This window comes from Pituophis catenifer, unplaced genomic scaffold (assembly GCF_029215685.1).
Source record: "Pituophis catenifer annectens isolate HBS135680 unplaced genomic scaffold, rPitCat1.0.hap2 SCAF_6, whole genome shotgun sequence".
NCBI classification, from domain to species: domain Eukaryota; kingdom Metazoa; phylum Chordata; class Lepidosauria; order Squamata; family Colubridae; genus Pituophis; species Pituophis catenifer.
Window position 1 is genome coordinate 76,526,283 of NW_027256886.1, and position 19,294 is coordinate 76,545,576.

Sequence of the window (19,294 nt, forward strand, 5' to 3'; positions counted from 1 at the left end):
AAGGATACTGCAAAATCTCCATTCCCATCCCACTCCTGGGGGGAGGATATTGCAAAATCTCCATTCTCACCCCACTCTGGGGCCAGCCAGAGGTGGTATTTGCCGGTTCTCCAAACTACTCAAAATTTCTGCTACCGGTTCTCCAGAACCTGTAAGAACCTGCTGGATTTATCCCTGCTTTTAATGTTACACAAATCACTGCAGTTGTTAAGTGAATCACATTAAGTGAATCTAGTTTGTTTGTTTTTTTAATTAGATTTATATGCCGCCCTTCTCCGGAGACTCAGGGTGGCACAATGCATTAAGCAATAGCCTTCATACTTTTGTATATTTTATACAAAGTCAGCTTATTGCCCCCACAAACTCAGTTTTGTTGTACCTTTGTTCATTAAACAAATGTTTGTAAGTTGAGGACTACCTATACTTTGTGATCAACCCAATTTTCATTATCTGCAGGCTTCACAGATCACTCTGGCTACTGACATAATGGTCTTCACCCATTCTAAATGGGTTTCTGTATATCAGAATCTACCCCATGATGGAATATTAAAGTTGTTTCAAAACTCCATCATGAGGTATATATTTTACCTGTGTTGAGCATTTTCTAGAAATACTTGCTTGGGTTTTGACCACCCACGCACAAAGTCAGCAAGTTAATAGAAATGCTGGCTAGTTGAATGATAGTGATACAAAAAGAGTGAGCAGAACAGGAGTAACAAAGGATGTACTGGTCCTCCTAAGGCAGTGATGGCTAACCTTTTCTGGACCGAGTGCCCAAGGAATGTGTTTGTGCGCGTGAACACATGCATGCACCCCCCGGAACCCCCACAATGCAATGTGCCCCACCCCCCGTGCATGTGCACGCAGGGTCCATTCATGCACCCCATCCTGTGCATCCGCATGCACCCCTGCATGCCCACACCCCCATTCATGCACATCCTGCACATGCGTGCATGCCCCCTGCATGCATCCTGCCCCCTGCACATGCGCGACAGAGACCTGAAGACCAGCTTGCCGGCGGGAGGCGTGCGGACATGCGCAACGGTGCTGAACTGGGGTGACAGGTTACGTGCCATCAAAGAGGGCGCTGTGTGCCACCTCTGGCATGCGTGCCACAGGTTCGCCATCACTGTCCTAAGGACATTAATACAGCAGAGGTGATATACAGCAGAGGTGATATTCAGGTGAACTGGTTCAGACCAGTTCACCTGAACTGGTAGCGGAAACTGCAGGTGGGCTATCCTATTTAGACACATTTTTGAGGCCGGGTGCATGCGCAAAAGGTCAGGCGCGTGTGTGGAAGGCAGGTGCATACGTGAACCAGACATGTGCGCACCCGACGGACTGGTAGTAACATAATGTGAAACCCACCACTGTAATACAGGTAATCCTTGATTTACAACAGTTAGTTTAATGACTGTTTGAAGTTACAATGCCACTGAAAAAGTGACTTATGGACGTTTTTCACACTTGCGACAGCTGCAGCATCCCTCTGGTCATGGGATCAAAGTACAGCCGCTTGACAATTGACCCGGATTTATGACGGTTGCAGTGTCCCATGATTTCCTTTTCCAGCCTTCTAACAAGAAAAGTCAATGGGGAAACCAGATTCACTTAACAACCGTGTTACTAATTCAACATCTACAATGATTCACTTAACAACTATGGTTAGAAAGGTCATAAAATCAGGCAAAATTCACTTAACAGATGTTTCACTTAGCAACAGACATTTTGGGCTGAATTGTGGTTATACGTTGAGGCCTACCTGTACATTAATAAAAATGGGTTGTAAGAAAAAGTAACCCTTAAGAAAAAAATTGCATGCATTATCAGTCACCATTCCATAAGAGTTAGATCTTTCTTCATTTCTTCCAAGGTTGTTTGTTTGTTTTTTCTTCATATCTACTGATTTTAGATAGGAAAGAAACGTAGAACAGTCCTTAGATTTCCAAAAATGATGGAGTGTTTGATGACAGTGATGGAATTTCTACAGTCATGTATCTTGCCTGCTGATACATTATAATGGAATTGTCATTATTAAATTCAGATCTTCCTCCCTTCCTTCCTTCCTTCCTTCCTTCCTTCCTTCCTTCCTTCCTTCCTTCTTTCTTTCTTTCTTTCTTTCTTTCTTTCTTTCTTTCTTTCTTTCTTTCTTTCTTTCTTTCTTTCCTCCTTTCTTTCCTCCTTTCTTTCCTTCCTTCCTTCCTTCCTTCCTTCCTTCCTTCCTTCCTTCCTTCCTTCCTTCCTTCCTTCTTTTTCTTTCTTTCTTGTCATCTATGAAGCACCAACAATATTTGATGCTCCTCAGAGGAGCCAACTTAGAGAGATGAGGAGCAAATCAGTTTAGATACAAATACTCAAATAGCCCTTTTCAATTCTACAAACCTCTCCTCCCCCCCCATCACAGATCTTTAATTAAAATCAATATAAAGCTGGAAACATATTTAGTGAATTATATTCTACTGAAATGGAAGGGATGGAGGTGGGAGAGAGGGCATCTGCTAGAAGGGTCATTGATTAGGAGGGCGTAGCATTTTCCAAAAACAGGAATGATTTTTCTCTCTCTCTCTCTCTCTCTCTCACACACACACACACACACACACACACACACGCACGTCTGCTGACTAAGGCAACACTTTGTCAGGGAGAGAAGTTGTTGTGCAATTAGTCCATTTGACCCCTCTTAAAGTTTCATTCAGCGCAATTCTATATGGTCAATATGCTATTATTGCTACCCCTTGAAATCTTTCTCCTTCCCACCATTCATTTTTCTTTTTAGTTAAAGAAAAATCTGACTGAGGCAAAGCCTTTGTTTCAATAGGGAAGAAAATTCCTCCCACCCACCCCCTCCCTCTCTTTGCTAAATTTGAAGGCTGGTTCTCTCCCATTACATCCTAAAGTCACATAGAATAGATGGGCAGCACGTAAATCTAATAAATAATTATTGATTTCTCTGTTCATTAGCCTGCAAGTGCCTTGAAAGTTATGCCCCTCAAATGGTCAAAAGATACTTTAAAATTCAAAACTTTTCAAGAGGGGATATACACCAATATGAAGTTTGGATGACTGCTCGGTTACAAGCCCTCCCTCCGTGTGGGATCTTCCACAAAGTTGCAAATTTTTTGCTATCCTCTTGCCTTGAAGCCAGCAGAAAAATATGCCAGCATGAATTGCACTGGCCTACTTGCTGAGCCCTAACTTGGCTCAAGAATTAGGCTGTTATTCTTATAGTTTTAATATGGGAAAAGGGAAGAAAAGTGATTGGTCAATTCTTCTAGCTCCATTTCCAGTTCATCTGCCAGAAGGAGAAATCTCCACTCTCCTTAACATGTTGGGAGACAGGGTTGGGGAAGCGAATTTGGATCCTTGGAAGTGGTTACTCATGGTTCCGAGTAATACTCCCAATCAATTCAAGACTCTGAGGCTGTGGCTTTTCTCAAATTTCCTATTTATTGAGTACATCATATCGGCACATTCAAATGTGAAACCAACTCTGAATATATTAATTAGCCATTGATAAAATAAATTCCATGTTAAAAAATATTCAGTTTCTTCCTTCTCCTTAATTTTAAGTGTTAATCTATCCATTTCTGCACATTCTAATATTTTTTAATTACATTTTCGTCTGTAGGGATCTCTTCGTTTTTCCACTGTTGTGCAAACACAATTCTAGCTGCTTTTAACACATGTAAAATTAAATATGTATTCCCTTTATTGTATTTTGCTGGTTAAAATACCCAATAAAAATATTTCTGGTTTTAGATCCGTGTGTTGCTTTACCATTTTTTCTAACCATGGATGTATTTTTGTCCAGTATTTTTTTTTTTTGCCTTTGAGCATCTCCACCACATATATGAATCCAGTGTCTGATTACATTTCAAGCTTAATCATATGTTTAACTTCTTCCGTAGCTTCTCTTGATCTTAGTCACATAGCACTAATTATATGAAACACAGCTAAATCTAAAAGAAATATGAATTCTTCATGGTGTCCACAGTTTCTGTAGTTCTTTGTGAAATTTTATTTTCACTGTATTTTTTCAGGGAACTGAACTAAATGATGATCGGACACCTTCCAATGCCACTGTGATGACTACCTTCAACATCCTTGTTATTGACATAAATGACAATGCTCCTGAATTCAACAGTTCAGAGTACAGCGTGGCTATTCCTGAATTGGCCCAAGTGGGATTTGCTCTTCCTCTTTTCATCCAAGTGCAGGATAAAGATGAGGTAAAATATGAAGAATTGGGATTAAATCATTCTTTTTCGATTCCCTGAATTCTGTTTCTAACGTTCTTCCTTCATATTTTACATAATAGAATATCTGGATAATTAAGATAATTAACTGGAATAACCTTCCATATTATTCTTTCTAATAGTTTTTCTATTTATTAAGAGTATCACACATGCCATATCTAATTCAGAATTTACTATATATTGATTCATTACATGATTTATATTTTTAAAAGTCTTCCAAATTATGCAATAAAATTCTCCAAACAATTTAGATCTTTTTATAATAAAAAACCCCCAACTCATTATTTATAGTTGCCATGTATAAAACTCAACTGGTAATTTTAATTTCCTTTTATTGTAAGCACATTCCTATATCCTTGACAGTTTGCTGTCATAATTATAACCAATTATATAATCCATAATTGCATGGAAATAATTTTCATTATGTATCAATAATTTGTGGTTAAGTTAAACTTTCATCAAGTAACCATGATATGTGGAAAATGCCTGGAGTACCTTTTCAATATCTACATCTTCTTAACCCATGGTTCCATCTTTAAAATGATGATGATGATACCATTTATGTTATCTAGCAGGTACAGTGGCAGGTTTTTTTTGCAATTAAATGCCTTCCTTTCTCAGGTTTTTGTGATAAATGTAGAGCGTTTTGTTCTTGTGGCAGTAACACAGAAAGTTTTTCATCAGGAGTCTTTTATTGGTTCATATGTATGTACAAAAAGCCCTTTTTAAAGTCAGATATGTCACCAGGAATTAAACATTCTGACTATGTCGAAATCAGTGACAATTTTAAAAGTGTTGGATTTCACCTACCACTGGGGTCTTCTTATTATTTTATATCTATGCTCCTTAAAAATCTACCTCATTGCATAACAAGTTAGCTTTAATTGAAAAATCACTAAGAAGTTGATGATACTGAATGTGCTTTTCTCCTATCCAGCTGTTAAACTTACATTGTGCTCACTTGGAAAACTGACAAAAAAGAAAGTTTATTTCCTGTGTGATTTTTTTATCAAGATGGTCCCTTGCACAAAAACTTGAGATTTGTCAAGGTTGAAGGAGATGTGCTGTAAAAGGCCATTAGCACAAAACTAGAAATTTCTCTTGTCTGTTCCTTTGCCAGAGTGACAGCTTTTTATTTCTCCTTCATATCAGAATATCTTGGTCCAGTGAGAATTCACCTCTGTGGGTATCAGAAAATCTTTCAGTTAAAGTGTGTGTTAAATGACAGGTTCTCCAAGTTATTTGGCTGAATTGCCTTTTGTTTTTCCATATATATACTCTCTCACACATACTGTATACATGCATAAGAACACAAACACTTATCTTTGCTGTAAGATTCTCAAGTGTAAGATAACTTCATTTGTTTTTTAAACTCTGTTGATTTCCCAAAACCTTTCTTTCTTGCATGACTGGGGTTCATGCCTTCTGTTGAGATGCGACTAACAACTGATCTGTAGCGTCTTTTGGTTTTGGTCTGGGGTTGCTAATATGATTCAACAAAGGCCCTTTGTCTTGGAACAGTACTAAAGTTGTTTTTCCTGCAGTCTAATATTGTGCTGTTGAATTACTCATCCAAATTGACTCATATATTCATGCTTTACTGTCTGTGCACCATTCAACCATAGAATTATGTCATAATGTGCAACAGCCTTTAAGTTGGGCTTAAAAGCTTGCAGATGTGTTATACTATAATTTCCATAATTCCAAAGCAGTACATAGACTAAAGATTTGTTGGATAGCTATCCATTATATTTGGAAGTTACCAGCCTGGGAGATCTTAATGTGCAATATTACCTTTAAGGCTGAGATTGGCAGGTAATAGCTCAATTTCTCTGGGCAAATCTGAGTGATTTACACGAGGTAGTAGTTCCCAAAACTTTAAACCTACAAATAAAAATAAACACTATTTGACTACCATATCCCAGTTCATGCAAAATATTTAATTGAGAAGTAACCTATTTTGTAACTGGGAAAACAGCAGCAATTTGACCAAGCCAATTAACCCCCAGAAATTTGGATTTAGGATAAATGGACCTAAATGTCTTAGGTCTTAGCCATATCATCTCAACTCCCAAACTGAGACAACTCATTTTAGCCTAAATATTGGGGAAGGGTATGCTGACATCATGAAGTCCTCACTTGCTACAAGTCTTAGGGAATGCAAAATGTCCTGCTTCCAGATAGGCAGAATAATTAGCCCCTAAAATATTTTTTGCCTCAGTACCATGATTGTATGGTGCCAGAACATGAGTGAAGAAATTTGACTTGGTCATCAGTCTTGAATGTAAATCATATCAAGTAAAGGGTTCCTTTTTGGAATTTTGTTTTAGAAGTTACTTAAGGAGGAGAGTGAGCATCATACCTCAAATCCATATTTTTTCTTGCGTCTATTCCTACTTTAATCCTTTCTTCATATGAACCACTTCTACTTGGCAAGATGAGCTTAGCCTCGTTCTTCCCTTCTTGCATTGTCAACTTTAGAATGGCTGGAAAGTCAGATCCAATTTTTCATTTGTACGTTTGTGGTTCCTGACTCTATTGCTAGCCCTCATTATTTTAAATAAATTCAATGTATTGATCCAGTAAACAGACTTTTCAGTAAATAAGGCATCAATTAAAATACAATGCATGAAAAATCCATTTGTCTAAATTAATTCAAAAAAATCAAAGACATTGCTGGGAAAAAAAAACTTTGTATGATAAAGTCATTTACATGAGAAAGTAGGGAGAAAAAAATTCAGCTGAATTTCCAGGATGCAAAATAATCCATGAGTGTATTAATTCCCAATATCTTCATAAAAATAATTTTAAAAAATAAAACAAATCTTATGTGTTTATTTACTGTCAGTCACAAGGAGATAATCTGTTAAAATAAGGAATTTATATATAGTCTGATTTAACATTTCTATTTAAAAAAAACCCAGTTCCCACAAGCACTATGCACATTCCTAATTTAAAGAATTACTGAAACCACATGGAGATAATTAAAGATATGTAAATCCTCTTATGCTCTGGAATAATATGTTGTTTTCATCAGTATTCATCAGTATTTAGAAAAAAAGTTGTCTCCTTTTCTTGTGAATTTATTTTGCTCCTGGAGACTTAATTTAATTTAACGGAATGTCTTAATTAGGAGGGAAACTGGATAATAGATTATGAGATTTCTGTTTTAAAATGTACATTTAGCCACAAGGAAAATGTTGAATACTTCATGAAAAAAAGGAGCAATTTAACATTGATGCTTCAGCTGTCAACCACAAGAACAGCTTCTCCTTAAGAAAATTCCATCTTTGGTGTTTTATATTGGGAAAGCAATCAATGTTTTATGCTTCAGATATTTGAAGTTGTTGTGACCATATCAGTTGAAAAACTATTACTTTATTCCATCTACGCATGATGCCCAAGACCAGCATCTAAGCCTCTAGTCACCTTTGAGTTATTGCATTTCGGTGATCATGCCCATTTGGAGACGACCTTTAAAGATAGTTGTAATGCAATTTATTCATTTGTTAGGTTTATTCCAGGAGATCAAGGCAACTGGCAGACGATTCTCCTTCATTTTTCTCCCACATTAACCCTATGAAGTACTTTGGGCTAAGAGAGAATAGCTGGCCCAAAGCCACCCATGTTTGAAGAGCTAAAGGGTAGATTTGAAGTTAGGTCTGTCCAACCCTAGATAACACTTCAATAATTATAGTATAAGGGCTCATAGTTGTAAATCTTTGGATTCAATGGTAATCCTTAAAAACTTAAGTTATTTCTCACAATTTTGATTCTTCAAAGGACCTCTACTTTTATTTTCCCAGGGATTTTCTTTTGTGAGTTAGAAGAGTTGTTTTTACTTTGTTGTGGGAATTTTTCTTTTTAGTGAATCCTTCATGGAGTGCTGTATAAAACTCCATATAGTTTTGGTTGTCACATGATCAGCCAGGTTTTTTTGAGCATTATTAGTTCACCAAGTAGGGATGCAGTGACTCAGTGACTAAGATGCTGAGCTTGTTGATCGAAAGATCGGCAGTTCAGCGGTTTGAATCCCTAGTGCCGCGTAATGGGGTAAGCTCCGTTACTTGTCCCAGCTTCTGCCAACCTAGCAGTTCGAAAGCACGTAAAAAATGCAAGTAGAAAAATAGAGACCACCTTTGGTGGGAAGGTAACAGTGTTCCATGTGCCTTTGGCGTTTAGTCATGCCAGCCACATATGACCACGGAGACGTCTTCGGACATCTCCGTGTCTGGCTTTTTGGCTTTGAAAGTTGAGAACGACTAGCACATATGTGCGAGGGGAACCTTTACCTTTACCTTAGTTCACCAAGTAGGTGAAGCATTTCCTGTTTGTAAGTGTCACCAACAGGAAATCATCTACTCATAAGCGTAACCTACATGTAGATAACCCATTACACTTTATCAAGGAATTGAACAGGTAGCAATTTGAAGAACTCGTAATCTTAAAAAAATGGCTTTTAAGCGGGATAATTTCCTCAGATGAACCCTGTGAAAACAAAACAATATTCTTCCTAAATCAAACCAAAAGCCAGTTTACTTCGTTTCATATTCAGCGACCACCTAGATCGTTCAGTTTTATTTTAGCATTCATCAGCCTGCTCTTCAGCCTGCAAGGTTTTCTACAGAAGCTTACATAAAACATAAAAAGTCAATAAGAATGATGCAGCCCAATTTAAAGGGGGCAAGAATTAAATAAGTAATGTATTTATTACTATCATTGATCAAAAAGCAAGCAAAGAAATGGTAGGCATAGGGAAGAAACAACAACACAAAAATAGATACATTAAAGTTTAATTCAGATACACAGTGATTCTAGACAGTCCTCTAGAGGTACAACTCTAATCTTCCAAAAGATTATTTTGTGTCTAATAACAACATCGGGTATCCATGCTGAGGCTGTGTCTATGGTATCAATTCCCTTTTAATCCACAGGGTTTTGAGCCCAGCGATCTATGAAATCTAAAAGCCAATATAGGAAAAATTGAAAATTTTAGAAAAAGGGGTTTATTAGACATCCATCCCCCTCCAAAATGAAAAATAAACCCCCAAGTTTCCTCCCCTTTTTTCTGATTTCTAACCACCGTAGTAGATGGAGGTCTTCTAACTTGAAAGTCTGCAATTGTAAAATTAAATTTACCTCCAGATTGACACAGTTATTGTCGGTTCTCCCATGTGAGTGATCCATGACTTCCCAAACAAGCTGTATTTCTATTGTCTCTGTATAGGATAGATTAGTGGTTTTGTTTGTGTTGTATACACAAGTACATTCACAAATTTATTCTGAGGTTTTGAATGTTTGTAATATACTGTGAAATCTTGAGAAACAGAAGTTAACTATAGATCACGAGGGAGACTACACATGGTGAAATTTGTGTAGTAAATTTTTGCCTGCATTTTAATAGTTAATAAGGAGAATATTATAGCCATGTCTTTACATTATCTAAACAATAAAATGATGTTCTGGATTAACATGGGGCATTTTTACATGTTTTAGCACTTGGCTGGTCTTCTCTGGCTTTGAGGTTAAAAAGAAATGGGCCCAGGCTATACTTCGACAGGAAGCTACCTGCACTATAGGATAAGAGAGCCGAGGTGGCGCAGTGGTTACGGTGCAGTACTGCAGCTACTTCAGCTGACTGCTAGTTCAGCAGATCAGCGGATCAAATCTCACCGGCTCAAGGTTGACTCAGCCTTCCATCCTTCCGAGGTGGGTAAAATGAGGACCCAGATTGTTAGGGGCAATATGCTATTTAGTATACTGTCTTTGGTGTAAGCCGCCCAGAGTCCTCGGAGAGTGGGCGGCATAGAAATATGAATAATAAATAAATAAATAAACTAAGGAGTAAAAAAAAAAGGGGGGGGAGAACTATGATCAAGAAAACCTGAATATACTTTTCCATAAAGTAACCAGGGGTCACGCTGACTCAAAGGAAAACTTTGGAGGAAAGGAAATAGTTCTTCAAATATTATATGGAAGAATGCAGAGGGACATTTCATTTACTGTAAGTGATTGATAGTTAATGTGTAGTAAGATATAACCCCGAATGTCCTCTGAATTTCTTCTGTATTGGAGCCTTTCAGCTCGTAGATCAAATTACAAGAGATAATGTCCTCTCATGTAGTCCTTTGAAAGAAGAAAACATTTCATTTACGGTTAACTTAAATGTTCGTTTACAAATGTTTGTACCGGTAGAAGATGAAGTGGAGTGGAGTCTTTTATTTGTGATTGCAATTTGTCAGTGTAATCATAATGATTGGATGGTGCTCCTCTCCTTGGGAATGCAGCTTAACCAGCTCCTAAACATTAAAAAAATATATCACATGACATGTAAATCTGAGACAATTGCCTTGAAAATGGAAGCATGGCGCTGGTGTACCAAACTGTTTTCCTAGCAAGGTCATAAATAGGTATTGGCACTTCTGAAACAGTGATGCTGAAAATGGGAGTGACACAGGTTCCTGAAATGTGCATAAGTATAGAAAGCCAGGATTACTCACAAAGTTAGATTAGATTAACAGAGTTGGAAGGGACCTTGTAGGTCATCTATTCCAACCCCCCACCAAAGCAGGAAACCCTACACCAGGGATGTCTAACTCAATTTCATTGAGGGCCGCATCAGGGTTGTATTTAACCTCAGGGACTGGGGTGAGCATGGCCAGAGTGGACGTGGCCAGCTTGACATCACTCGTGTTGGGGGCATCTGTGGTGGCCCGAGCGCTCCCAAGCTCCATTTTCAGCTGTGACAGCTTCCTGCCACCCTCTGCCAGTGAAAATGGAGCTCGATCTTGGCTGGAAGAGGATGGCAGGAGGCTGTCAAAAGCAGAGCTCCAGTTTCACTGGCAGAAGGCACTGCGGGCCGGTCCTTTGCTGTTCCTAGGGTGGCCCTGCGGACCAGAGCTAAGGCCCCAAGTCTTGAGTTTGATACCCCTGCCCTACACCATTTCTGACAAATGGCAGTCCTCTGAGAAGTTATCCTTGTGAAAAGAGAATAATGTTTATAATATTTCTGAAGTAAATTTCAGGTAGTCCTTAATTTATGGCCATTCATTTAACAACAATCTGGAATTATGGCAGCCACAGAATCAGTGGTGAAATCTAAAATTTGTTACTACCGGTTCTGTGGGCATGGCTTGGTGGGGGGGGGGGGGTAATGTGACTGGGTGGAGGTGGCCAATTTTTATTTTTATTTTTTACTTTTAAAACCATTTTTTCTACAACCTCTTCGGCGAAGAGGTTGTAAAAAAATGCTTTCAAAAGGCTCTGACGATCGCAGCTGAGTTGCCTGATCAGCAGAGACTTTTTTTCTTTTAAATGCCTCTGACGATCAGGCAACTCAGCTGGGATCATCAGAGGCATTTAAAAGAAAAAAGGGTTTTTTTTTCTTTTAAAAGCCTTTGATGATCCCAGCTAAGCCATGCGATCATCAGAGGCTTTTTTTTTTACTTTTAAAAGCATTTTTTCGGCCGAAGAGGTTGTAGAAAAAATGCTTTCAAAAGTAAAAAAAAAAAAAAAAGCCTCTGATGATTGTGCAGCTCAGCTGGGTATGGGGGTGGCCAAGGATTTTTGCTACCGGTTCTCAGAACCACCCGCCTCCATCGCTACCGGATCGGGTGATCCGGTCCAAACCAGGAGCATTTCATCCCTGCACAGAATGGATACATAAAGCACTTCCAGTCATTGCAAAATGTTATACTATTACCCCTATGGTCACCTGAATCACGATCTGGCTACTTGGTAGCCAACTGGTTGCCAAGCACCTTGTGATCATGTCATTGCCATTTGCAGTATTCTCTGCTGGCTTCCCCAGAAAGTTAATGGGGAAGCCGGCAGGGGAGGTTCTAAGCTGCTACCACCTCCTGCAAAGATGAGATTCCCCCACCCCCATACTTGCAGAAACCCCTTTAAGAGTGAAAAGTCTGCCTGCAAGAGGAGGGGGAGTCCTTTGAAGGGCTGCAGAAATGGGGGTCAGATCCGAACTCTATTCTTATTAACTCTTTGGAGGAGTTCCTTTCCATGCGTGGATTGCCATAGCAAGGGCGATCCTTTCAGTTTGTTGTGTATATCTGTAGAAATGTGTTTACATTTTGAATTGTATAAATACCACCCCCACACAATGCCAGCAGACACCTTGTCTTTTCTCTGTATGGGGTTGATGCAAGAGGAATGGTATTTCATCTGATCCAGAACACCCTTGCATGCACCCACTGTTTTTGTTGTTGTTAATATTATTATTGCTACTAAAATGTGCCAGGGTATTAAGATAGAACAGATGTCTCCAATCAGGAATAATGCTTTGAGGAAGGAGTTTTGAAAGCAGGATCCTACAGAAAGCTACATTTCAAATGCCTAGCAGAAAACAGAGAGTTGAATGGGTTAGTTATATATTAAGAGTTCTTCACTGTCAGCTAAAAATAATCAATTGTCTTAATTGGTGCTAATCAGCCGGCATTAAAACTTGATTGAAGATTTCTGTGGTTGAAAACCAGCTATTGAGTTCCTTAGCTCCCCAAAAGGCAAAGAAACCCAACATGTATTCCAGTTTCATTGAAATGGGCCTTGTGTAGGATTTATTAGGCTGGAAAATCTATAAAAAACTATTTGCCTAGGGTAAACATAATCTTGGGCTCAGACTCAAAGATAATAGATGAATACTGTGTTTTCCCAAAAATAAGACCCTGTTTTATATTTTTTTGAACCCCAAAATAAGTGCTTGGCCTTATTTTGAAAGAGGTCTTAATATTTTGAGGTACGTGGAGCAAGACGGGCTCCTCTTGCCGTCTTACCTGATTTCCAGCTCTGTCTCCCTAACCCTAACCAGAGTAAATGGCAGGGACCAGCTGCGCATGCGGTTAAATATTTTTGGGGAGGGCTTATTTTCGGGGAAACACAAATATGTACTGGCATATTCCTTTTCTATCATGTTTTGTAAACAAAACAACTTGCTTTCATTCTCTGAAACTTTTTTCTACCATTTTCCAATCTCAAAAAAGTATTAATATTTACGGAAGAAAACCGACTGTTAAACTTAGTAGTATGTTACAATTGCTAATATGAAGAGGGCAGCTTCTATAAACCATAACTATTGATAAAAAATGTGCAACCAACACTGCTTGGACAAGTCCCTGCAGTTTTTTGGCAAGGTTTTTCAGGAGTGGTTTGCCATTGCCTCCTTTCTAGAGCTGAGAGAGAGTGACTGGCCCAAAGTCCACCCAGCTGGCTTTGTTCCCTAGGCTAGACTAGACTCACATTTTCCTGGTTTCTCGCCTGATGCCTTAACCACTATATCAAACTGGCTTTCTGAAGCGTAATATACTGTATACATATAAGTTTTAAACATAGCATTAAATCTTGACCATGCAGAATGATATTGATCGGTCTTTCACATTATGTTGATATTAAGTTGATATAGCACCAGTTCATCAATAGAGAGCAAATCTATATCTTTCCTCTCTAAGATTATGGATTTAGCACTCAGTCTTTTGGACTTCAACCAGTGGTGGGATTCAAGTAATTTAACAACCGGTTCTCTTCCCTAATGATTTTTTCCAACAACCAGTTTGCCAAACTGCTCAGAAAGTTAACAACCAGTTCTTCCGAAGTGGTGCGAACTGGCTGAATCCCACCACTGACTTCAACCCATCATTTTCACAAGGAAAGTCAGCAGTTGAGCTGCCAGGAACTAGTCTCTTTTCAACTATGAAGGCTCCCTGGGTGATTTTGGGCCAATCATTTTCTCTCAGCCTAGTCTACTTTACAGGTTTGTTATTGTTGTTCCTGTTGTTGTTGTTGTTCCTGTTGTTGTTGTTGTTGTTGGATAATATGAAGGGAGATCCCCATGAAGCTGTCATGCACTCTTGGAAGAAAGGTGAGACATACTGGTAAATCTAACCAATCAATACAGAAATGAACAAAATGCATCAAAAAAATAAAATCCCCATCATACTAAGATAACAACAATTGAATCATTAAATGCTAGGAGGTTGTTTTTTCTCCCTTCCATAACTTTTTTCTTAAAAACTTACTAGTCAGTTTAAAATATTTTAAGGGTATTAATGTATGGAAACCTCTAATTAAACCTCATGTGATCACCTTTTGCGACCTTCTGACAAGCAAAGTCAATGGGGAAGCCAGATTCACTTAACAACCGTGTTACTAACTTAACGACTCCAGTGATTCACTTAACAACTGTGGCAAGAAAGGTCATAAAATGAGGCAAAACTCAATTAATGTCCCAGCAACAGAAATTTTGGGCTCAATTGTGGTCATAAATCAAGGACTACCTGTAGTTGTAGGTCAAGGCAGGAACAATGTATGGTCAGTGACAATGTTGTGGGGCAGCCAAGTGTGCCTTTATGAGTACAACTACATTTACACTACCCAAAGGAATAGTGGCATCTTCCATGAAACCTTCAGTTACTGTTTTTGTTACCTTTGATCACTAGCTATGCTGGTTGTGTCTCATTGGGTTTGAAACCCACAACATCTGATGGTCACAAGTTGCCAGTCCTTGGGCTATGGAGAATATAAATGGAGCAATTTTACTTCAACCTGATGAAACCGCCGTGAGGTAGATTAGGCTGAAAAAAATGGCATCTTTGCTTCAGGGCACCCAATAAGCTTCATCATGGCACAGCATGGATTTTGAGCTGAATGCTGTACCCCACAGTGGTTTGATTCCGTTCCATATTCATACAATACTTTCACGCGGATGATGTGACCCAGCTACCTCCTTTAGGAAAGGAAATTTGATGGTCTGATTGCTTAAAAGAGCTTGAAAGCTTTTTCTCCCAAACTCACAACTTGAATGAAGTCAGCCCTAGCATTGCAACCACTAATCTGGGTGACATCAAGAGAGTAGTCAGAAATACAATCTGGAAATCCAGTGTACAGCTCTGCCTACAGAATATAACATTATCAATAAGCTTAATCGGTAACCAATGAAATATATTATCTGATGTGTAAAATGTGTGTGCTTGTATGCATATGCCTACGTAAACACTCAGCATGCAACTATTCAAAAGTGCATTACGCGATGCTTTCCTTTAATCCACAGATACAGTAAATGTAAAAGCATGACATGGATCACGATAATAAAGAATAAAAGACGCCTCTCTAGTATTCTTTCCCCCAAAGTGGGAGCTGTCGATCGGAATGAATTAGATTTCACAGAGGGATTTGCAGTACATGGAATTAAACAGCAAATTATCCTTAAAGAGGGAGAATCAATCATTTGGAGCAGAGATAAGCTGAAGGCGAGTCAGCCTTGGATTGATCCCGTCTGTGCACGCGTGGATGGAATTCAGCAGAGAGCCTGGGGCCAGCAGAAGAGAAACGGGGAATACTTGAGCTCAAGACAAAATGTTCACTTTGGGAAAAAAAGCAAAATATGTGAACCAAATGAAAGTGAATTGCTTGGGCTCTAGACGCTCTTAAATTGCACGGGTGCATTTTTAAAAGGAAGATATGCTTATTCAGCTTAGCTTTGGAACTGTGGCAGCTGCGACTTTCACTCAGCCAATGCTGAATCTTGTACCGACATTCAGAAACTTGACTAATGCTACACTGCCAATCATATTCTTCCCCGGGTAGTCATTTAAGAGGATTGCCACACTGCTATTTTTCTGAACTCCATTCTCTCAAAAGCAGTTTGAAGGCAATCCGAGACTTTCCTCTCTCAGAACTGAAAATGAGGAAAAGGCAAGGAATCGTGCTTACGTCCTAAGTTGCTGTAGGTCTTGGAGATATAAATAGTTCCTTTATCCACCAATCAAAAAAGAGAAATAAAATGAGTTTCTTATATATGCTCAAAGAAAAATACACCTAGACATCATTACTTCACATTGCATTCTTTGGTCTGATAGTTCCTTTAAAAATCTGAGCGTTTGTTGTGAGGAGGAGCTGCAAAGCCATCAAGACACCTTTTTTCTTGATTTCTTGCTTGGGTATCTTGAACGAGAAGTCAGAAGACTGGGGTGAGAGAAGAGTTCCAGAAAGGGGAAAATAGATTGTTTCTAAGATCATCTACATTGCTGCATTCCAAAGAAAAGAGTAATTTTACTGTGGTTTTAAATATACTACCACCGAGCCAGAATCTCAAAAGTGCTTTTCCAAAAGGCAACTGGTTGTTTTCCCTTTGAGGAAGAAGAAGACATTTCACTTCTCATTCAAGAAGCTTCATCGGTTCTGGCAGGATGGTGGGGGTGATGGAAGGATGATATTTCTTTGCAGTCATCTGGTCATTAGCTCTCTTCCTGAGAGCAGTTGAGGCCAATTGGGGGTTTATCTGTGCCCTCAGGGTCACCTGTATAGGGATGCAAATGGATATGGAACCTTCTTGGAACTACTGAATTCAATTCAAATCTTTATTGTCAGTGTACAACATATGTACAATGAGATTGGTTGAGCTCCCTCAGTGCACACACCCTAACACAATACAGCTCACAGTGAAGACAGAAAATCCCTAACCCAATAAATCATGTTAATAACCACCCAGTCCTATTGCACCAGTGTGAACATGTTACGTTGCACCGGCCCTGCAAGTCCATTGTACTACGTAGTTACGTTATTTCGCATTCAGGAGTCTGACAGCTCACGGATAAAAACTGTTCTTCAGCCTGTTTCTTGTGGCTGGCTATGCTATGGACTATGTTGTAGAAAGGAAATAAGTGGTGTCTTATCCCGCTCCCTCTGTTGAGGGAGGGCTGTTCAATTCTAACATAGATCGACTCTTTTATCCCTCTTTCAAATTAATGGTCCTCTGTATCCAGAATGTGGTCTTCAAAAGAGTGGCCTTTGTCTTTCAGATGCAAATGGACAGATCTTGTCCTGATGGGTTTGCTCTCCTATGTTGTACCATGCGTTTGTGAAGTGATTGTTTTGTTTCACCAATGTACAGTTCTGCACATGTCTCATTGCATTGTATTGCATATATTACACTGCTCAGTATGTGTCTTGAGTGTTTTATCCTTGGGATGGACAAACTTCTGCCTTAGTGTATTCTTGAGTTTGAAGTGTACATGTATGTTGTGTTGGTTGCAAATCCTCCTGAGCTTTTCAGACATTCCTGCGACATATGGAATGACAACGTGTTATGAACCAGAGAGGAGAATGATGACATTGCACTGTGCCAGAAATAAATCAATGTAGCATTCAGACATAGACTTTGGACTGAAGCTGATTTCTAACAGAGTCTTCAAGAGCTCCATGTCTGACTTTCATGGACTGATGGAGATCAACTCATTTATTTCAGTAAGAGGCAGATGTTCACAGTACTTTTTTGACACTTATAAACCCACATTTGCACAGTTAGGTCTGCACTTGGGTTTAAGTCATGATTTCATTAACTATATTTTCTAAAACAAACAATAATAGATTGATTATAGGTCATTATAGATCCCTATTGTCCAGTGGTAAAACTATGTTATGGCTTCCTATGATATGTAATCCAATTCTTCACAAAAGCTGTTTCGAAATGAAGTATGGAATTCATTCTGAAGCATCTTTCATATAGTGGCAAAATGTTCATGCTCTCCAAATATTTATCAGTGCTGATCCAGAGTCTTACCCAAGTACCAAGAGCTGAGCCAGTCCCATAGATTAACAGCACTGTTTGTCAGTGTTGAAATTCAGTTTTTTTTACTACCAGTTCCGTGGGCGTGGCTTGGTGGGCATGGCAGGGGAAGGATACTGCAAAATCTCCATTGCCTCCCCACTCCTGGGGGAAGAATATTGCAAAATCTCCATTCCCATCCCACTCTGGGACCAGCCAGAGGTGGTATTTGTCGGTTCTACGAACTACTCAAAATTTCCACTACCGGTTCTCCAGAACCTGTCAGAACCTGCTGAATTTCATCCCTGCTGTTTTTACTATTTTACCCCAATTGCAATTTCTTTCTTTCTTTCTTTCCTTCCTTCCTTCCTTCCTTCCTTCCTTCCTTCCTTCCTTCCTTCCTTCCTTCCTTCCTTCCTCCCTCCCTCCCTCCCTCCCTCCCTCCCTTCCTTCCCACTTGAATCACTTTCCAAAATATTATATAATGGTTTGATAAATAGAGATAATTCAAGCCAGCAAAGTCTTGATGTAAAGGACTGGTATCTAAAATCATAATTTTCACAAAGGCTATATGGCCTTGAAATGCCCAGAAAACAGTTCTGTAAAGAGAAAAGCTGTGGCTAAACTTTTAATTTTATATTCAATAGAATCAGAATAAGACTGATACCATCTGCAGCATTAACCAAACAGGATTGTCATGGTCATCCTGAGATATTTCACACATAGGGGATGGATATTGCATAGCCAGAGGAAGAGAGATCTGAAATCTATCTATAATTCATGGTAGGAACCCTTATATTAAGAAGACATTCATTTTACCGCAAGTCACTTGTATGCGTTTGTGACAGACACTGAGTACTTGCTCTTTGAGAAATTTCTCCTTTCTTCATTATGAACCAGAGAGGAGACCTTCTTTAAGTTAATCATGGCTTCATTGTTATTGAACAAATGGTGAGAAAATCACTAGTCAATCATCTGAGTCTAAAATGCTTCTTTTATAATGAAGTGCACTAAAATCATCTGCTAATCTGTTCTTCGTTAGTTTGTGGTCTATTTTTTTAAGGAACAAGGATGACTAAGAAAGAAAAAAAAGAGTTAGGTGTTGATGTTGTTTTTCCTCCAAGTATGTGGTCGGTCTTCATTCTTGATTTGGCTTCACTTAACAAAGAAAAGAATGGAATCTTAAAGTGAAAGAACATGTTGATTGTCCCATTTTTTTTAAAAAAAATCAACGTTATATGACCGTGATGGCGAACCTATGGCACGCATGCCAGAGGTGGAACGCAGCCCCCTCTCTGTTGCCCCATTTCAGCTCTGCTGCGCATGTTCATGTGCCTCCTGCCGGCGAGCTGGTCTTCAGGTCTCTGCTGTGCATGCGTGGGTGGCAGGGCGCATGCGTGGGTGGCAGGGTGCAAGCGGGCTGCATGCGCATGGGTGGGAGCGGGGCACATGTGGGGGCCACGGGCGCATGCGGGGCACATGT

General features: G+C 39.2%; 1 protein-coding gene across 1 annotated transcript in view; it reads left to right on the forward strand.

Moving 5' to 3' along the window:
* CDH23 (cadherin related 23) overlaps window positions 1–19,294 on the forward strand; it is a 639,510-nt gene that overhangs the window by 291,789 nt on the left and 328,427 nt on the right. Inside the window, exon 11 of the mRNA XM_070946306.1 lies at window positions 4,044–4,232. Within this exon, the coding sequence (XP_070802407.1) occupies window positions 4,044–4,232 (189 nt within the window). The remainder of the gene's footprint in view (window positions 1–4,043; window positions 4,233–19,294) is intronic.